General features: G+C 34.7%; 1 protein-coding gene across 2 annotated transcripts in view; it reads right to left on the bottom strand.

Annotated features, from left to right (window-relative positions):
* The window catches only part of G2E3 (G2/M-phase specific E3 ubiquitin protein ligase), a 57,730-nt gene that overhangs the window by 5,192 nt on the left and 30,954 nt on the right, over positions 1 to 21,584 (bottom strand). For both annotated transcript variants that reach the window (XM_017537573.2, XM_017537574.2), the window contains 9 exons: positions 21,228 to 21,352; positions 20,052 to 20,214; positions 15,444 to 15,550; positions 14,666 to 14,782; positions 11,750 to 11,874; positions 10,856 to 10,988; positions 7,906 to 8,213; positions 5,623 to 5,804; positions 2,353 to 2,525 (listed from right to left, as the gene is read on the bottom strand). In XM_017537573.2, coding sequence (XP_017393062.1) covers positions 2,353 to 2,525; positions 5,623 to 5,804; positions 7,906 to 8,213; positions 10,856 to 10,988; positions 11,750 to 11,874; positions 14,666 to 14,782; positions 15,444 to 15,550; positions 20,052 to 20,214; positions 21,228 to 21,352 — 1,433 coding nt within the window. The remainder of the gene's footprint in view (positions 1 to 2,352; positions 2,526 to 5,622; positions 5,805 to 7,905; positions 8,214 to 10,855; positions 10,989 to 11,749; positions 11,875 to 14,665; positions 14,783 to 15,443; positions 15,551 to 20,051; positions 20,215 to 21,227; positions 21,353 to 21,584) is intronic.

Raw genomic sequence — 21,584 nt, 5'->3', positions numbered from 1 at the left:
GATTCAAATGAGACTCTAGATTTTGGACTTTTGAGTAGATGCTGTAACTAGTTAAGACTTTTAAAGCAACTGAGGTGGAATGAATGGATTTTCTATGTGAGAGGGACATGAGTTTTGGAGTGCCAGGAGCAGAATGTTATGATTTGAACGTCTCCTTAGAAACTCATGTTCAAATTTAATAGCCAGCATAACAGTATTGGGAGACAGGGTCCTTAGGAGGTGATTAGGTCACAAGGGCTCTGCCCTCATGAGTGGATTAATGCCATTATTGTGGGAGTGAGCTCCTGATAAAAAGGATGAGTTCAGCCTGATTTCCAGGGTACATCTCTGTCTTGTGTGCTCACTTGCTCTTCCACAATGCTATGACACAGCAAGACAGCTCTCACCAGATGCTGAGCAGATGCTGGCACTACACCTTTGGACTTCCCAGCCTCGAGAACTATGAGAAATAAATTTCCTTTCTTTATAAATTACCAAGTCTCAGGTATTGTTATAGCAGCATAAAATGAGCTTAAAACACACATATGTTTACCTGTTATCATTAAAAAGAAAAGCAAATAATAAAAGAATAAACCAAAAACAGTCAAAATGGTTACTTCATAAAGGGTTGAATGGTGGACATAGTAAGGATGAAAGCTATACTTCTTTGAATATACTTTTAATATATTCTTATTATAGGTTTGACTTTGGAACTAAACAAAACATTTTATATAATTTTAAAATAAAATCAAATTTTAACAAAAATTAATCACTAAAAATAAAAATGAAATTTATGGCCAATTTATAGCAACACAGAAAATATTCCAATGACTTATAAGCACAACAATTTGATAATTTTAGTATTGTTTATTCTGATATTATTGGTAATGAAATGTGGAATAAATCACACGAATAGTTACTTCATATTCAAATTTTCCAGTGTTCTAAGAACTGGAATTCTCAGTATAGCACAAAGAAAAAGTTAAGTAAAAATCATGCAATAGAATCTGCATGATTCTGAATTAGAAGTATCAATACACACTCATAATGTACCTTTAAAAAAATTAAACCAAAACAAATAAATTAAAAAATCCTTTATTTTCTAATTTGGGTTCACTGAAAGGGCCTAGATACATGGCCAACTTAGCAAAACTAAGCATCTCTAACATCCAGACTGTGGTTGTAAACTACCATTTCTCATTAAAAATAACAAAGGTTCCTTAGGCTAAAATGTACAAAATGAGTCTGAAAGACGTTGTGATACCACATAGCAAAAAAAGCTTACAAAGACCATTAAGGATCACATCAAAGGAATCAACAACATCAAAAAGAGACTTATACTGGTCCAAGATATATACGTTCATACGTCAGTAATAAAAGTAACTATAAAGATTTTAAACACATCAAATATATTTACATTTATGGATTACTGATACTACTTTTTTTTAAAGGAATTGATCATGTTTGGGATGACATCTGGTATCTGGTTTAAAATAATACTGGAGTCAATAACAAGGGTAGGATATACATGAACAGACAGGCACAGGTTAATAAGTGGTAGATCTGGATGGTAATTACAGACTACTTTCATATGGATATTTCCATTATTTAAAAAAATTGTAAGAGTGTAAGGAGATACATAAGTTTTCTAATTTAGACCAGTGTTCTAAACTAAAGGAGAACAAGAATCATATACATCTTGTTAATCAAAGAATAGTATATGTATTACCCAGCAGATAAAAGGTACCCAATAAATAGTTATTAAATGAATGCACAGAGACAGAATGGTTGGCTCATGTGGTAACAGTTTTAAAAATAATATTTTTTAGAAAAAAAATCATAATCTGAAGTAGTGATTATTCCTACGAAAGCATCATACATTTACACTTTTTTTTTTTTTTGAGAGGGAGTCTTGCTCTGTCACCCAGGCTGGAGTGCAGTGGTGTAATCTCAGCTCACTGCAACCTCTACCTCTCAGGTTCAAGCAATTCTCCTGCCTCAGCCTCGCAAGTAGCTGAGATTACAGGCATCTGCCACAATGCCCGGCTATTTTTTTTATTTTAGTAGAGATGTGGGTTCACCATGTTGGTCAGGCTGGTCTCGAACCCCTGATCTCAAATGATCTGCCTTCCTTGGCCTCCCAAAGTGCGGGATTTACAGGCATGAGACACCGTGCCTGGTATACAATGCTTATGAAATAATCAGAACAGCAATCATCCTAAAAAGGCTTAAAGTATTGGTTAAAAATAGCATTTAAAATTTTTTTCTGAGATAAACATCTCATTTATTACCAAATATATCTCACATTACAAAATAATTAACCACTTTAAACATGTAATTTAAAAGAACCATATAATAATAGAAACAACTTACCTTTCGAAGGGTTCTTGGACTCTCTGAATTACATGGTAGACAAGTATGTCTTTTACTAACATATATTTATCACTTAATGTCGTTATAAGTCTGAGACATCCAATAAACTCAAGGTAGTTAGAGCATTCATTTACTACTGACTTCAAGTCAGCTACAGTTGTTGTAGTATTTATCTGTAATGAAGGAGAAAATATGGTCACTTTATCCATTTACTTTTGAGTGTCATGCACATTTCAAATGGTACTTAATTTATACTCAAATTTCTGAGTACATACGGGTACAGTGAAAGTAAACCAAGAACTATTTTTCTAGAATAAATGTCTGATGATCCAGTTCAACAAATATGTGTATTTCTGCCTTCAAGAAATCCAGAGTATAATGCCACTTTTCTACATGAAACTACAAAAAAGGAAATAACTGATACTGAAAAATTGCATAGCACTATGTAAGACTAGCTACTAGGGAGGCTAAGGTGGGAGGCTTGCCTGAGGTCAGAAGTTCAAGAACAGCCTGGGCAACACAGCTAGTCCCCTTCTCTAAAGAACTTTTAAAACAACAACAACAACAACAAAACAAGGCCTGGTATGGGTGGTATGCACTGTAGTCCTAGCTGCTTGGGAAGCTGAGGCAGAAGGATTTTGAACCCAGGAGTTGGAGGTTCAGTGAGCTATGAACACACCAATATACTCCAGCCTGAGTGACAGACTGAGACCCTATCTCTTAAAAAAAAAAAAAAAAAAAAAAAAAAAGAGAGAGAGAGCAAAGTTACCTAGCACTAGATAGGCAAGAAAGATGACCTGATAATTCATGAAAAAGAATATCAGCTGCGAATTAAAAGATGCACAGAATTTTATCAAGAATATTTTAGTGAACAGCATAAAAAAAGAAATACTTGGCCATTTATGTGCCACTTTCATATAGGTTAGCTTCTAAAGGTACAGAGGGAGACAGATAAAAATAGAAAGCAATCAATCCATTAACAGAAAATTTACTTGCAATTTCTTTTTCTTAAAACATTCTTAGAGATTTGCATGACTTCCTCTCATTCATTCCAAAATTCTGCTGAAATCTCGTAAGTTTTTCATAACTATTCTGCTCAAAATACTACCTTTACACCCTGTCAAAGAGTAATAATTGGGCATATGTTGCCTCATCTCTGCAAACCCTCAAGCATGCAGTCTTTTTTAAATAAATGAACAAACACTGGATAAAAAGTACAGAAACTGGAGTAGAGAAAGCCATGAAGATAGCTGAAGGTCTTAAGTGCCCTAATGAAGAGCTTAAACTTTGTTCAACAGGCAATGAGAAGCCATTGAGGAGACCTGGGGAAGAAAGCAATATAGTCAAAACTGTATTTCTGGAAGATTTATATTAGAACAATAGTCTAATTGTCTAAGCCCAGGGAAAATTTGAGTTTGGTAAAATAGGCATACTAGAAATAGGAAAGAAAGGTTGATGATAAATCAGTCTTAGATGACTTGACATGTAACTGGAAAATGGAGGAGTAAGGAAAAATGAGAACAAGTCTTTCTCTAGGACAGCTTGGAAATAAGACATCTCTTGGAAAGAAAACGCAAACAGGCAAAAACAAAACACAAACAAAAACAATCACATAAAAAATTCTGAGAAAAATATTAGTTTTATCTTAAACATGTTGGACTCAATGTGCTAACAAGACCCAGGCCTTATAAGTCTGGGGGCTCAAAACTAGAGGTCTGAATCATTTTAGAAAGATTATGAGAGAGAAGCAGCTCTCCAAAGAATAAAGAATAAGGACTGTTAAGACAACACTGAAAAATGCTAAGTTTCAGGGGTAAGAAGAAGAAGCATTAAAGACGACAGAATCATCAAAAGTAGGAGGAAGTACATTAAATAAAATATTGCAGAGAAATTCTAAGTGGTAATTGCAGAAGTCACAGCAGATGAAAAGTTAGAAAAGGCCTTTAGACATGGATAATTAGATCCCTGGAAATAAACTATGAACTTGCTAACTTGAGACTGGTAGTAGGGACAGAAGCCTGATTATAAGAAATAAATAGAAAATAGGAAGTAGAAACAACGAAGCTTAAGTACATTTTTTTTTAAGTAAAGAGGATACAAAAGGAAAAAACAAAGAATTAAAGGATCAATCTAAAATATGATGTTAAGATAAAGAGTCTTAGGGCAAATAAACAGAATTGTTATAATACAGCATAGCAACTCACACTTCAATAGTGCTTACTCTGTGATTTAGAAACTGAGGTTTAGTAAGATTAACATGCCCATAGTGACATAGCATATAGTATTCTAACAGTTGGCATTCAAACTAAAATCTGACTTCTGAGTCTATGCTTTTTTTTTTTTTTTCTTTTTTTTTTTTGAGACAGAGTTTCCCTCTGTTGCCCACACTGAAGTGCAGTGGTGTGATCTTGGCTCACTGCAACCTTCGCCTGCCGGGTTCAAGCTATTCTCGTGCCTCAGCCCCCTCAGTAGCTGGGATTACAGGCACAGGCCACCTCACCCAGCTAGGGCCTATGCTTTTAATCATTAAACAATACTGCCTGTTAATGGAGACAATGGATACAGTATGCTTAAGCAGGAGGAAGATTAAGGAAAAAAAGTTAAATGGCTTACATTGTTTCAGTTTCTAAAGCAGTAACAACATGTTGGCAATGACATTTATTGGGTATTATTATAAATGAGTGTACATGTGGCATGTTTAGTATAGGACCCACTGTAAGTGCTTAATAAATGGTAACTATTTTTAGTTGGACACATGAAGTCCTCCCCGACCCCTACCACTTGTTTCCCTTCGGAAGAAATTCAGCCTGGTCTTTCTCTCCACCTATCATTCATACCTCCCTATAGAAGGAAGGATAAGTATTCTAACTGGTAAGCCAAATCCTTCCTCTCTTCAGATCCACCGGCCTGCAACGAATTGCACTTTCATCTGCTTTCTAGCATGCAATATGGAACCTGCCTTACATTGTCTCTAGCAAGGCAGGCAAATCCATGTATTTCGGAGGAGTATTCACAAGCCATGTTGAACACAGATCAAAATCACATTAGCCCACTGGTTTTACCAACATTAAACATGGCACTTTAATCTCTAGCCATCTGACTTTTATAACTATCTCTTAAACGGTTCAGAACTCCACTGGTAAACAGGAATATATGTTTACAACCCCTAACACCTCCATAGAGGGTATTATTATTTTATTGCAGATCAGTCACTGCCATTAAAAGATACCTAGAATGTAGCGTATTTTAATAAACAGGTATATTTCTTACCCTGATTATGATTTGTGCCACATCAAAGTCTGAAACATCATCTAAAATTGGCTGGGTATTTTCTGGTCCATAAACAAGACAGTTAAACAGGGTTTTAGAAAAGAAACCAGGTGAAGGACCACCATGAACTAAAGAAATGGCAACCATTTTGCCAGCTTCATAGTAAAGATTCTCTTTCAGAGCTGTAAATACAGATGAAAATACATCAAATACATTTCTATTAGTATAAGATAACCATTATTTTTAATATATATTAAAAATTAGTCTAAAAATCTAAGCATTAGATAAACATAATTCTTAGAAGCTACTATTACATAGAAAACACAGATCTCACCTAAAATATAAAAAAAGACATTTTTCTGAATATAAAGTAAAAATCTATTGTAGAAAACATAAAACACAATACACCTACTACCATAACAGCCACTATAAACACTTTGGTGTACAGTCATGCACCATATAAGGATGTTTTGGTCAAGAATGCACTAAATATACTAAGGTGGTCCCTAAGATTATAATGAAGCTGAAAAACTCTCATGGTTCTAGTGATGTTATACTGTCATGCATTACCTTTTTTATATTTAGATACACATATACTTACCATTGTGTTACAACTGCCTACAATATTCAATACAGTAACATGTTGTACGGGTTTGTAGTTTAGAACCAATAGGCTATACCATATAGCCTCCGCTATGCCAACTACGTTTGCATAAGTACACTTTATGATCTTTGTACAATGATAAAATTGTCTAATGCCACATTTCTCAGAACACATCCCTGTTAAGTGACAAATGACTGTATTTGTACCACTTTGTGTATATAAATATACAAACATTTTGACTTATGCTTTATCCACTTATTATATTGTAAACTTTTTATTATACTACTTAAAATTACTCAAATCTACTGTTAACAAATGCATTTAGACTAACTTAGAGATGTGCTATAATGCAAACCATCTCACCATTACTGTCTATCCTGGCTAAGTGATATTTACAATTTTATGAGACATAATGTTACAGTCAACATCTACTTACATATTCTTGTCTATATTTATTTGATTAGGATTCCTACATGTGGTATTAGTGGGTCAAAGGATAGGAACATTTTTAAGGTTCTTGATCTGTATCACTAAATAATCTTTCCCAAAGGCACAAATTTACTCCCAACAGTATATGCTGCCGTACCTTGCTGTCAGAGCTTGAATTAAAAATTGTCGTTTAAAATGTATTATCAACTTTGATGTGCCAAAAAAAAAATCAAGTAAACTTCTCCTTAATTTTTAAATTAATTGTTGAAAGCAACTTACTAATAAGTAACATTAACAATACCTGTACAATAACCTTACAAGCTACATATTCACAGTCACATTTTACAGATAAAGAAACTGAGATCCAGAGAAAGTAAGCAATTAATCTAAGGATGTAAAGAACTAGATGTGTACAACGTTGAATTCAGATTTTGTGATTTAAATTCACATACGTATACTCCACCATACCAAAGCTGCCTTGAGTTAACATTGCTATTTGTAAAGTTTTTTATTTATTTTATTCTATTTAATCTTAAAGGGAGTTTAGAATTAGACTATACGAACTATACAGAGTAAAAATGATGCTTTAGGCAATGGTGAGGATGTTTACAGAAAATATAGTAGGAAATTCAAATGGAACAAAATGTCTTCTCTTTCTTTCAAATTTCCTATTGCAGCAAAAAGTGATATATAAGCCCCTAAAAGAGAATCCTAGAATTATCCACCGTTTTTTGAGATGCCTGTTTTAATTACCTTAAGTTCTCACCAATAGTAAAGACAGAAAACTATCATAGACATAACTGTGCAAAAAAACCCCAAAATTCTTGCAAACAAAAGTACACCGAAAAATTGGTTACAGGAAACTATGTTACAAAAACTCTGTGTTAACTGCAAATTCCAAATAGACAAACAAGAATTCAAATAATCATCCCCATTTGGCCACTCTATTAAAATGAAATTAGAGTGAAGATAAAGTTACACTTAATTATAGATTAATTTTAAGGAGAATACTGTTATAAAGAATGTATATTCTCAAATAAAAAAAAGTTTCATGACAAAATTTACTTTTTAAACTTTTTAAAACTATCACTCCCCCTTCCCACTTTCCTGTAATTCTATCAGTAGTTTATTAATAAAGTAAACTGTATATTTAAAGCACAGGTATTAAGTATAAATTCTAACCAGCTCTCTCTCTCTCTTTTTCTATACATGTGATATTTGGTATATATGACAATAAATAAAATAATTACCTTGAGAATTTAGAGACAAGTTCTTTGACAAGGACCCTTCGAACAATGATGAGTTCTCAAGATGTTGCATTAAGAGACTCAGAAATTCTTGCTTTGATCCAGGTTGCTCACTTCCAAAATTATCATTTTCAATAACATATGCTACTTCAATTGCATATAAAGGATTAAAGTTTTTATTTCTGAATCCATCTAAGGCACTATTCCAGATATTGGCTTTGTTGATATATAATCTTTTAGTTTTTTTTTTAATTTGGAATCCTAACTCTATTAATAGTGTTGATACATTTCTTCTAAATTTGCTGCCTTGCCTATAAAACATGAATTTAAACAAAGAGATAAGTACTTTAAAGTACTTTATGTGAAACAGCAGTTATATAGCCAATAAAAACAAGACAAGGAAAAGAAAGATTAACAGGATATTCTTCCCCAACTCCTACCCAAAGTCTTAACACTGGCTGCTACTAGAACCAAAAACAGTTATTTGATAATCTTCGTTTTAAATTCTTAATTCCTCACCTCAATCTTTTACCAAATTAGAATCATTTGCAAGAATGTTGATAATTATCTCAAATTTGACCAACCAGTAAATTCAGGTTTATTAAGAATCAGAAGCTCAAATTCTCACCTTCCTTGCTAATGGCTATAATAAACTTCCTTAATTGTAGTTTACTTCACATTTACTATATCCTTTTTTAAAAAAAAGCAAATGTAATCTCTGCTTACTATATAAGAAACTTAGGCTTTGAGAGATTACACAGTGTATTTTAAATCATAAAGTCATAATTAACAGTACAGCTAGTATTATAAATGGAATTCACAATTCCTCAAATAGTACTTTGTAGTCTACACAGTAAGTCACAAAGTATGGTCCCAGACCAGCAGCAGCATCACCCGGGAACTTGTTAGAAACGCAAATTATTCAGCCCTACAGCATATCTACAGAATCAGAACCTCTGGGCAGGAAGCCCAGCAATCTGTTTTAACAATCCAAGTGACTATATCACTCCTTCCCTCAGTTTCTCCATCTATAATTGGAATTAATTTTCTCAAAAATAATCTTGTTTTGGGCAATGCCCACTGATCATTTTCTATACCAAGTATGAATCTGTCCTACCCCAAGACATTAGAGTGCCCTAGTGTGGGCCAGGTTTTGCTTTTTCTTTTTTCATATGATCCTCTCTTCATTAACTCATGATGAATAAAGGCCAAAGTCCTTTGGAAGTAAGATAATTCTTCAGAAACATATCTTTTTATAGCAGGTTGATTCCTTGCTCCTGTCTAGATCAGGGGAATGCTGATGCTATTCTTCTAGAATATGACTGCATGTTAAAGCAGGAACAAGAAGTCAAGCTTCCCTGGTGTAACATCTTTGGAAATCTAAATATTAAAATTATTTTAAAATAACGTGAACATCTATTTTGATATTGAAAGTATTATAACAATATTTGTAACAGATTTTTCAGTTGAGTGGCACATTAAAACAGATACTCTCCATATTTTGAAGAGTACTTAATATTCTACCTGTCTGCAAATCCAGTTATCAAATGTTTTCACAAAAATTCTCTTTAGTATCTTGTAAGGTTTTAAACTTGAAACTTTTTTTTAGAGATGAAATCTCACTGTGTCAGTCAGGTGGCAGTGTAGTGGCATTATCATAGCTCACTGCAGCTTGACCTCCTGGGCTCAAGCGATCGTCCCACCTTAGCCTCTTGAGTAGCTAGGACTATAGGTGCACCCCACTATACCTGGCTATTTTCTTAAAAATATTTTTGTTAAAACAGTCTTGCAGAATTGCCCAGGCTGATTTCGAACTCCAGGGCTCCAATGATCCTCCCACCTTAGCCTCCCAAAGTGTTGGGATTACAGGTGTGAGCCACCATGCTCACTCTGAAACTATTTTTAACAAGAAAGTATATCATCATGCTTAGCTACTAATTTTCTACTTCTTCCCTGTTGGGTAAAGCAAGGTTCTAAAAACTCTTTTGCAAATCTATATAAACTTAAAAATCTTAACAACAGCTGAACAAACACCTGACATTATAAAGATGTAATTTCAGTCTTATTTAAGTATTTAAGATTTTGAAAGTAAATTATTTTGCTATCTTATGGAAACAGAAATTAATACGATAATTGTATGCATGCCTTAAACTTTCTAAAGGGAAGAGCTGACATTTACACTCCAGACATTGACAGTAAACAAGTAAACAGTGATTATAACATCAAAAAATGGCGGTGCATAGTGGCTCACACCTGTAATCTCAACATTTTGGAAGGCCAGTAGTTTAAGACCAGTTTGGGCAATATAGCAAGATTCCATCTCTAGAAAAATTTAAAAATTATCCAAGCATGGTGGCAAGCCTTTGTAGTCCCAGCCACTTGGCAGGCTCAGGTGGGAGGATCACTTGTGCCCAGGAGGTTGAGGCTGCAGTGAGCCATGATCATGCCACTGTACTCCAACCTGGGTAACAGAGTGAGACTTCATTCCTAAAAAAAAACAGTAACAGAAAAAAAAAAACTTCTATATTAAATAGGATTCTTTTATTTTAATAAAGTGACATGGTACGCTTGACATTTTAATTTCCTGTCTCACTCTATAATCACATAACATTTTAAGCACATTTTCCAGGTCAGTGTTTTTCAAACTATCTTGAAAGTGATCTATAATAAAAAATATATTTTACATCATTACTCAGTACACAAAAAATAATTAGGATAGATACACTTTTCCTAAGTATGATGCATTTTGGTATTTGGTATTCTATCCCATTTCATTTTCTTTAAAATGCTGGTTGCATAGATTTCATAATCAAATGTGGGGTCCTGAAGGTTGAAAAATACTCTTCCAGACTATTATATGATCACCTAATAGTCTAAGTGTACATGGCATTTCCCATCATACTTTTCTCCAAATATGTTTTTATGTAGGTTTTCTCCAATTCAAAATACATACCTCAGTAGATCTTTACTCTGGGATCCAGGTGACTGTCTGGGTAATTTAGGTGATGATTCTTCCAACAAACAATCTGTAATCCCCACATTATTGGAGTTGGGTAATACATGTTTTTTGGCTTTTCGGAACTCTCCTACAGATTTAAATTTCAATGTTAGCATAATTGAGATAAAGGTAAAAACTCTTTTTTTTTTTAAAATTTTATTGCATTTTAGGTTTTGGGGTACATGTGAAGAACATGCAAGACTGTTGCATAGGCACACACGTGGCAGTGTGATCTGCTGCCTTCCTCCCCATCACCCACATCTAGCACTTCTCCCCATGCTATCTCTCCCCAACTTCCCTCCCCCTGCTGTCCCTCCCCTATTTCCCTCCAACAGACCCCAGTGTGTAGTGCTCCCCTCCCTGTGTCCATGTGTTCTCATTGTTCAACACCTGCCTATGAGTGAGAACATGCGGTGTTTGATTTTCTGCTCTTGTGTCACTTTGCTGAGAGGTTCATCCATGTCCCTAACAAAGGACACGAACTCATCGTTTTTTATGGCTGCATAATATGCCAAGGTGTATATATGCCACATTTTCCCTGTCCAGTCTATCATCGATGGGCATTTGGGTTGTTTCCAGGTCTTTGTTATTGTAAACAGTGCTGCAATGAACATTCGTGTGCACGTGTCCTTATAGTAGAACGATTTATAATCCTTTGGATATATACACAGTAATGGGATTGCTGGGTCAAATGGAATTTCTATTTCTAGGTCCTTGAGGAATCGCCACACTGTCTTCCACAACGGCTGAACTAATTTACACTCCCACCAACAGTGTAAAAGTGTTGGTGGTAAAAACTTTTAAACATACATTTGAATAAAAACCGTATTCAAAATTACAAAATATTACCTGAATTGTAGATAATACCCCTACATTCCAAACACTCCCAATTTTGTTCCCATGACCGTAGTGAAGAGCAGGCTAAATGTGTGCCACTGGAGCCACAACACTGACAGAGCTTTATTTCCCATTTGCTGAGGACATAAAGAAAGGCAGATACTAACATTTTTTTATTATTCTAGTTTCAATCACTAGCAATGTCCACAGGCCCTACCTTCTTACACACACACACACACACACACACACACACACACACATACATACACACACACATTTACTAAACAAGGAAAAAGATTATCTGCTCCAATAAATATCTCTAATGTAAAAACCAAAACTAACTTATCACACTCATATGCACATACACAAAGAATATAAACATCAGAAAAAATTAAAAAGGAGAAAATAAATTATCTTTTCTATTTCGAGATAATTATGCTTAAAGGAAGACTGCTGTGTCAGTGTGTCTGATATGCATGAAACATTCAGTACATTTCAAGGTGAGAAATATTTCCTAAAATAAGCCTGCTCAAACACCTCAGGTATTGTGCAGTTAAATAGAATCTCGACCTCCTACCTGGCTCATATTTATATTCTCTGTCATCTGTTCCCAGCTCCATGTTTCCCCACTATGTTATGTGATATATGTCAGTCCATATTCATATTTTATCCATGACTATGGGTATAGGCTGGAGTGTGGGGCTCCAGACTTTTTTGGGTATGACTACACCTTCTCTGTTTAGAAGCAGAGTTAGCTACCCGTGTGTGTGAAAGTGTCAGTGGCAAGAGAGGTAACTAAATATCATCCCTCTGTGTAGGTGTGCATATTTTTGTGTGTGTTCTCTGTGTGTGTGTGTGTGTGTGTGTGTGTGTGTGTGTGTCTGCCCACTGACAACAACGAGGAGGAAGCAGCAGCTAATCTAAGTGCTTATTATGCTCCAGGTCCAGTTCTCACTGTGTTCATAGGAAAAGTATAATGCTCACAATTGTAGAAAGTAGAGAGAACCACTGTCACTTCCATTTTAAAGAGGAAACCAAGGCATAGAGGGGTCAATAACTTGCCCCCTCAATTTCACACTAGCCAAGTCTCAGAGTGAGGTTTCCAACTCAGTTTATCTCGCTTCAGACACATGCTCTTAAGCATTAACCATGCTGCCTTTCACTAAAACTGCCTTCCTCTCACTAGGATGAGAGGGCATGAGATTACAAAGCAGTCATTCAGACAGATAGCATCTTTGTCCTAGAAAGAAGAGTTGTAGCTACAGATTGAGAAACCAATGGTATATAAGAAATACATATAGGTTAAATAAGAACAGCCTAAAATAAATTTGAAAAATATCACGAACGTATTGCTTCTTAAAATCCCATATACATTATTATATCTGTGCCTTAGCACAACTCTGGAGGGAGGTATTATCAGTGTTAACGCATGAATAATCAGGGTCGCTAGATCAAGTAACGCAGACAAGAATACATGTTACTTGACACTTTCAATGAGATCTCTGCCTTTTAAGAATTTTTGGTTTAATAACATTAATTTAAATAATGGCAACTATATTGTAACAAGCACAATGAAGGGAACCCCTAGCCCAGAGTAGGGAATCAGGAGTGAGGAGAGCTGCTTATGGGAAACTTTCTAGAGCAGGCTAGACCTCAGCTGAGTCTTCACAATTAAGTAGTAGCTGACCCAATCAAATCACTTTTCATGAGAAACAAGGCTCCCAATATTCTGCTCTACATGCTGAGCTTACTATGTTAAGTAAGATTACACAACAGTGATAACAATTTATTGACATTTCCTACATAGGTTTTGTAAACTGGATGTTACTTTTTATCCTACATCTTGAAAAATGAAGACACTCTTGGTTCCTACTCTCTAACAGAGTATAGTGTGCCTAAAATGCACAAAATAACTGTTGAAGAGCTGTATCCACTGACATTACAAAAGAATAATCAACATATTTCAAATGCCAAACCCTTTTTATAGTGGTCTAAAAGAAACAGTGCCAGATGAATCTAGTTAAATTATCCTCCAGAACAGTGCTTGCTGTCCAACAGAAATACAATATAAACCATATATGTAATTTAAAACTTTCTAGTAGCCACATTAAAAATATAAAAAAGTAAAAGTAGTAACATATTTTATTTCCAAAATACTATCATTTTGTTCAATATGTAATCTACGTAAAAATTATTAACAACAAAGTTCTTCGGTCATGTAAGTTCTTTAACTCATATAAAATAATATGACTATGGGCTGAAATGTGTCCTCCCCCCACTTCATATGTTGAAGAGGTAAATACAGTAAAATAAGGTCATATGGGTGGGCCCTAAACCAATATGACTGGTGTTCTTAATAAAAAGAGATCAGGACATAGACAACACACTGACAGAGGGACAACTCGTGTGAGGACATAGTTAGAATACAGCAAACTGCAGGCAAAGGAGAGAGGCCTCAGAAGAAACCAAACATGTCAATACCGTGATCTTGAACTTCCAGCCTCTAGAATTATGAGAAAATAGATTTCTGACTTTTAGGCCACCCAGTCTGTACTATTTTGTTAATGGCAGCCCTACTGATCTAAGCCTTTGGTATGTATTTACAGCACCCTTGCAATTTGGAAAAAAGAAATTTCAGGCGCTCAATAGCCACATGTGGCTAGTGACTACCAGATAGGATAGTGTGACTCTAGAAAATAGAGTCTCGTGATAATAATACACCAGAGAAAGAGGTTACAACTAACTATACTAACTGCAAACATTTCTCTGTAAACAGACGTAAATGTGCATTAGAACATATCCCTCATCTCAATTTAAACTTCTAACATCCTTAAGAGCAAAACTACATTTCACTAACTAGAAAACCTACTTTCTCAGCAGAGGGGTTAAACAAGGAACCAGTAAGTACAACTGAACTTTCAGAAATACCTGTCAGGTGCATTATAGTCTCGCCCTTCTTTACAACGACATCTTCGAACATCACAATGCTCATGGTGCTGCAAAAGCTCTTGATAAGCATTTTCCTCTAATTCCCAGGACGCATCTCTATAAAAGAAGCAAGATATAAAATATGCTTTGAGCTATAAATAATGTTACATAAGAGGATCAGGAATGAATCTAAAAATAAAAACTTTTATATACTTAGGAAAAAATAGTAAAACTTGTCCTCTTCAGGATTCTCTTTAAGATATAAATCCATTAGTGTCATTTTATCGTACAGTTAATTAGTCTCATAATGAAATGTTAAATGAAAAATTAACAAGAAATTTTCTACAACACATTTTTCCTAATATTTCACTTTCCATTTTTAAGTTCACTATCATTATTTCTGGATTCCTCATGTTTAAATGTTAAGAAAATTCTTATACATTTTAAACCACATCTTGATTCTCTTAATTTATACATACTATTTTGAAGCCTATTATAATTGCGTATAAAATCAATCAACTAAAATTGGACATAGCTGAGCTACGTATTAAGAGATTAAAAATCAACAAATGAGACATTTATGACACAGTCCCTGCTTTCCAAGAACTGGCAATCTAGGGGAGAAGGAGGTTTTGCATTTCACCATTTGAAATGACTACCAGTCCATGCTCACTGAATCAGATGTAAGTGATTATTTCCATTGCTATTAAATCCTACCTTTAAAAATCTCTCTCTCTCTTTTTTTTTTTTTTTTGTCAAAGGGCTAAATGTTACTCACTTTTCAGGAATATGAATTCCCATTCTCAACATCTCTTTCTGAAAGATGTCACTATTATTGCATATTGTACACCTAAAAAAAAACACTCCCGCATTTATTGCTTGAACCTATGGTGGAAAATAGAAAGTCTACTGTTAATGATTTAAGTCTATCATCAGGTTATGTATTATGTAACTAACAGAACATGTGCTATTTTTAACAATATATTATGAAAACATTTTCTATGTTAGTGGGTTCTCAAACTTTGTCCTTATAAACTAAGTTATCCTACTGCTAAAATCTAGAATTCTTATTTTCCCCAATGGTTAAAAAAAAAAGCCAATTAATAGACTGTTCTTAGCTTTACATCACCCATATATTCTTCTCAATCTTACTGTGTAATGTCATTTGTTACTAAATATTGTGTTGTCCTCCAAAATGTGAGAAAAAAATTGAAACTCTTGAGTTACTTCATCTAGAAATGGCATTTAAATGTTACATAAAAATCATTACTGTTTCTCTTTTTAACTCAATCTATAAGATAGCTTTCTTCCCCAAATGGAAGAAGTATAAAACCTATACTCATTGTTACAGCAAATACAGATACAGAAGCACCAGAGAATATTCAGAAGGAAACAGGAAACTGTCAGCCTACTGGAAAGAGTAGCCAGTCCCCAGTAAAAACTAGTACCATACATTTATTTAACAGATAGTTAATTCCTGCTTTATAGATGCAAAACGCCATGCTATGCACCAAAAACACAAATAACATTTGGTATTATATAACAAAAATCAAAACATGACAGATTCAACTTGAAGGAATTCTACTGAGTTAGTTATACAGGTATAAAACCACAATACTGTGTGTATTTTAAGTATATACATGAAAGAAACAGGAAAAAGTACCTAAGACTACACTGATAAATATGTCAGAGGGTTAGTAAAGCAAAAGCTAAGTTTAGAAGAATAGAGGTTTGCCAGGAAAGTAGGACAGAAGACATTCCAAGGATAGGGAATAATATATATGAAGTTTCCCTGGTAAGAGAAAGAATGTGTGATGAGTAAAGTACAATTAATAATATACTTAAGGATTACACTCTTACCAAACTGGACTAAGGAGAGGCTAGATAGGTAGGTTAAAGCCAGTAGTATGAAGAATATTTTTTTTTTTTTTTTTGAGACGAAGTCTTGCTTTATTGCCCAGGCTGGAGTGCAGGGGTGCAATCTTGGCTCACTGCAACCTCTGCCTTCCTGGTTCAAGCGATTCTCCTTCCTCAGCCTCATGAGTAGCTGGGACTACAGGTGCATGTCACTACACCTGGCTAATTTTTTATATTTTTAGTAGAGATGGGGTTTCACATGTTAGCCATGATGGCGTCGATCTCCTGATCTTGTTATCTGCCCACCTCGGCCTCCCAAAATGCTGGGATAATAGGCGTGAGGCACTGTGCCTGACCAAGAATAAACTGATAGGGAATAAGGCACCAGAGAAAGACCAACTAGTGATCTCCTACCAAAAAGTCTGAAATCAAAGTAGTGAGAGTAGAATTACAGTAAAAAGGATACATAGAATATACTAAGTAGACTTGATTGCACCTGGGAATGATTTATGGATGGTGAAGAGAGAAGTTAATAAAGAGGATTCCAGGTTCAGACAATTAGCAAGTGACACACACACACTCACTCACTCACACACACACACATATTCTCTCTGTCTCTCTCACTCAAATACAGGAGGGAAGCAACAGTTACTGAAATCAAGTGACACAAACACACACACACACTCTCTCTCTCTCTCACTCACTCACTCAAATATGGGAGGGAAGCAACAGGTTACTGAAATGTCTGAACCTAAAGGATATTTGAGCAATTGCAGACAGATGCCAAGATCTTACTAAATATGGTATAAAATACAAGGAAGTATCTGGTATAGAGGGGAAAAAATAGTGTAAGACACATGGAAGATATCAAGAAGACTAGAGTAATGATAGAGAAATCCAAGCTGAACAAGAATAGTGACAATTTTCTAGACACAGAATGGAAAGTTTTTAACCAATTTCTTTGATATTAATCTCTAGTCTCTTCTCCTAAAATCCCAATGTATAGTATTTGTAGTGGTTACAAGTAATGACATTTGTTTAACCACATACAGCTATCTAGATTGGGTAAACTCCATATACTATTTCAGTTAAGACTGATAACAGAGTACAAAAGTTACTGGAACTCCTTTAGAGAGAGTGACTCAAGAATTAGCCCCATCTTAGTATGCGCTAATCAAGTATAATAATTGCTTACTGTTAATATATCCTAGACAGGTATCCATGTGAGTGTGATCTTATAAATTATGTTTGCGTAAAGTAGACCTATTTTTTTGTTAGTAATATTATTTCTACTTTTTTAATGACAAAATTAAAAACTCAGTATTTTCAGAGTGTTCACAAAAGGCCTTAATACTAGGTCAAGTTTGAGAACCTTTCTTTAATGCTTAATTATTAACATATAAATGAGGAAAATCTTAGGAAAAATAATATACTGTTGCGAAATTAACAAGATGACACATTTGGCAGCAATTATATTCAACCAAATACAAACCCTTAATTAAGACAAATTATACTTTTTAAAGATTCTCATATAATATGAACTTCTTCCTCAATAGGTAAGGATAACACTTCACGATGTTGTTTATTAACTGTACTCTCTAGGATCCTTTTATAAATACCTCTTTGTAAGTATTAACAGAATTTCTAATATTTCCCCAACAAAACAGACTTCATCCTGCATTTTTCTTCTTTTTTCTTTTGAGACAGATTTTTGCTCTGTCACCCAGACTGGAGTGCAGCAGTGCTATCTTGGCACACTGCAACCTCTATCTCCTGGGTTCAAGCAATTCTCCTGCCTCAGCCCCCTAAGTAAATAGGATCACAGGTGTGCACCACCACACCCGGCTAATTTTTTTTGTAGTAGAGACAGGGTTTCACCATGTTGGCCAGGCTGTACTCAAACTCCTGATCTCAGGTGATCTGCCTGTCTCGGCCTCCCAGAATGCTGGGATTATAGGCATGAGCCACTGCGCCTGGCCTTCATCCTGCACTTTTAACTGAATAATCCTAAATTTAAAGTTCAAGGCCCATACAAAAAAAAATAATAATAATAATCAGTCAAGCTTTACTTTACTACCTTTAGTACTGTTAGTATTTTTAAGATTTTATTGAAATAAGAGAATTTATGTTTTCTAACTTTTAAAAATATGTCTGTGAACAATTAGTAATAATAACTTTTCATTTCACTAAACAATAATAAACTTTAAAAAACAGTATTAGGCCGGGCACAGTGGCTCACACCTGTAATCCCAGCACTTTGGGAGGCCAAGGCAGGCAGATCACGAGGTCAAGAGATCGAGACCATCCTGGCCAACATGGTGAAATCCTGTCTGTACTAAAAAATATAAAAATTAGCTGGGCGTGGTGCTGCACGCCTGCAGTCCCAGCTACTCGGGAGGCTGAGGCAGAATTGCTTGAACCCAGGAGGCGGAGGTTGCAGTGAGCTGAGATTGCGCCACTGTACTCCAGCCTGGCGCCTGGCAACAGAGCAAGATTCTGTCTCAAAAAAAAAAAACCAAAACCAAAAACAAACAAACAGTATTAAACTTAAGAAAATCTTTTGTTATTTGGCATTTTATTATCAGCTAGCACTTTCACATGTACATATTACATATTTGAAGTTTTATAACTGAAATCTTTTTAAAATTTTCAAGTATTTTCAGAATCAAAGAAATATTAAATTGTTTACTGTTGTGTGTTTTATTTACTTGAAAAGTAGTAATCAGGTTTGATGCATAAGATGACTCCAAAGAACCAATATTTTTAATTAATTGACAGTAATTAGCTCCCTGTTAAGAAGTTGTAAAGTGTTTACCACAGGGGAAAAAAGTCTACTAACATTTATATTTTAACTTGCTATCAAGCTTTTTATCATTTCAAATATCTTGGTTTTCAGCTTAAAATGTAAAGGGAACTTAGGAATTAAAATCTAGTTTATTCATTGTGAAAGCAAACAAAATCCTTAGGTAAAAACAAGAAAATTCTGTAAGTATAAATATACATTAAAAGGTTTCATCTAAAGTATGCATGTATGTATGTATTTATTTTGAGATGGAGTTTCACTCTTGTTGCCCAGGCTGGATCTGGGCAATGGCATGATCTCAGCTCACTGCAGCCTTCGCCTCCCAGGTTCAAGCGATTCTCCTACCTCAGCCTCCAAGGTAGCTGGGATTACAGGCTTGTGCCACCCCGTCTGGCTAACTTTATATTTTTAGTAGAGATGGGGTTTCTCCATGTTGGTCAGGCTGGTCTCGAACTCCCAACCTCAGGTGATCCACCTGCCTCAGCCTCCCAAAGTGCTTGGATTACAGGGGCGAGCTATTGCGTCCAGCTAAAGTATTTACTGAATCTGAATTGTACACTTTAGGTGAATTTTATATGTAAAACGTGCTTCAAATTAAATGCTTTAAAGCTGTTTTTACAAGGTAACAAGTAGTAAGAGCTAACATACACATCAACTCTAATTTAAAATTTCAATCACCAAGCCATAATTTTATATCAGAGAAAGCTTACAGAATGTGTATCTTACCTGTAAACAGTCTCTATGAAACCAAGCGTTCTTACAACAAGGACTTCGTAATACGTTATAACTTGGAATAGGCTGAATAAATTCCAAGCAAATGGTGCATGGTAAGGACTCTTTGTAATTATTAGATGTAATTTGAACAGGTCGATGGTTCCAACAAAATGACCTAAAAATGTAAATTATTTAAAAAAATCGAATGAACTGCAAAGCAAAACTAGGATAGCACTGTATAAAAGAAAATTCATTTGTGTCTGTGTCATAATTCACCTACAACAGACTGGAACCTTGGCACTAAAAATTAAGTCTCACAATCTATGACCAAGGAGAGGAATGGACATTCAAAATCTGAACTTTTCTGGTAATGAGACTTACTTATACAGAATTTCAGAAACTAATTATTATGTTGAGAATCCTATATAATATTGTTAGCAATGCAGTGTACACATTATTGTACTCAACAAGTGGGTACATGCTATTGTGCTCAAAATCATATGAAATTAAAGGAGGCAGGAACTTACACCTAAAAAATATTTTAGTCATATAACACATAAAATGCAATTAATAACCTATTCCCAATTCACTTTATTTCCATTTGTATTTTCTAAATTGTAATTTTTTTACATAACAATCCATTAAATAGGCCGAAAACACAAATACTAAAAGAAGTAGAATACTCATGACACCAAATGCCAAAATTCAAAACATTTTGATGTTTAAAGTTGTATTCAGGAAGCAAATATTTTCAGGGACATCCTAGGGCATAATATTTGTTTTGTGGACTCAAATTTATATGTCTTTGATTTACTCAGTGAGAAATGTTACAGCCCTGTGAAGGATAAGTCGACAATAATTCTAAAGAGTGACATAAAAATCTAGAATTACGTAAGGTGGAAATTTTCATTGAACTATGAATAAATTAACAATTTAATGTTATATCCAAAAGCTGAAAACTGAACGTGAATACTAATCATTAGGTCCATCCTAGACATGGTAATTCGCAAGATTTGGCACACAGAAATGACCCTGTTAGGGTGGGCAAGACGGTAATATATATATAAAATGTTATGACAACCCCGCTGCTCCAAAAAGAAAATCTGCAGGAGTATTGTATCATTGGGATATCTATTTTCCACTATTCTTTAACATTTGACTTTCATATTTAGCAGCTAAATAACTCACGCAAAATTGCCAGTAAACTGGAAAATACATTCTCTCTGAAGTCCACAGGGGAAATGATAACTTCGTTTACATCGGGGTGCAACACATCCAATTGAAGCACCATTTTTCTTGCAAATACAGCATTTCTGGAAGAATATATGAAAATAGGGATCACAACATAAAACAAAAAACTGAGTACTATAATATGATCAAGACATAAATAAATACTCCTTGTGGGAAATCTGAAAATTATTTCATCATGTAACAGCTGTGATAATGGTACATTAAATATCCTGAAAAAACTGTTCTACCCCAAAACAATCTCAAGACACTGAAGATTCACACCTGTAACATTTTTGATAAATTAAACAAGCCTAA

Source organism: Cebus imitator, unplaced genomic scaffold, assembly GCF_001604975.1.
Source record: "Cebus imitator isolate Cc_AM_T3 unplaced genomic scaffold, Cebus_imitator-1.0 Scaffold104, whole genome shotgun sequence".
NCBI lineage: Eukaryota > Metazoa > Chordata > Mammalia > Primates > Cebidae > Cebus > Cebus imitator.
The sequence above is the reverse complement of the archived record's forward strand: the minus strand, read 5'-3'. Positions and strand labels throughout refer to the sequence as shown.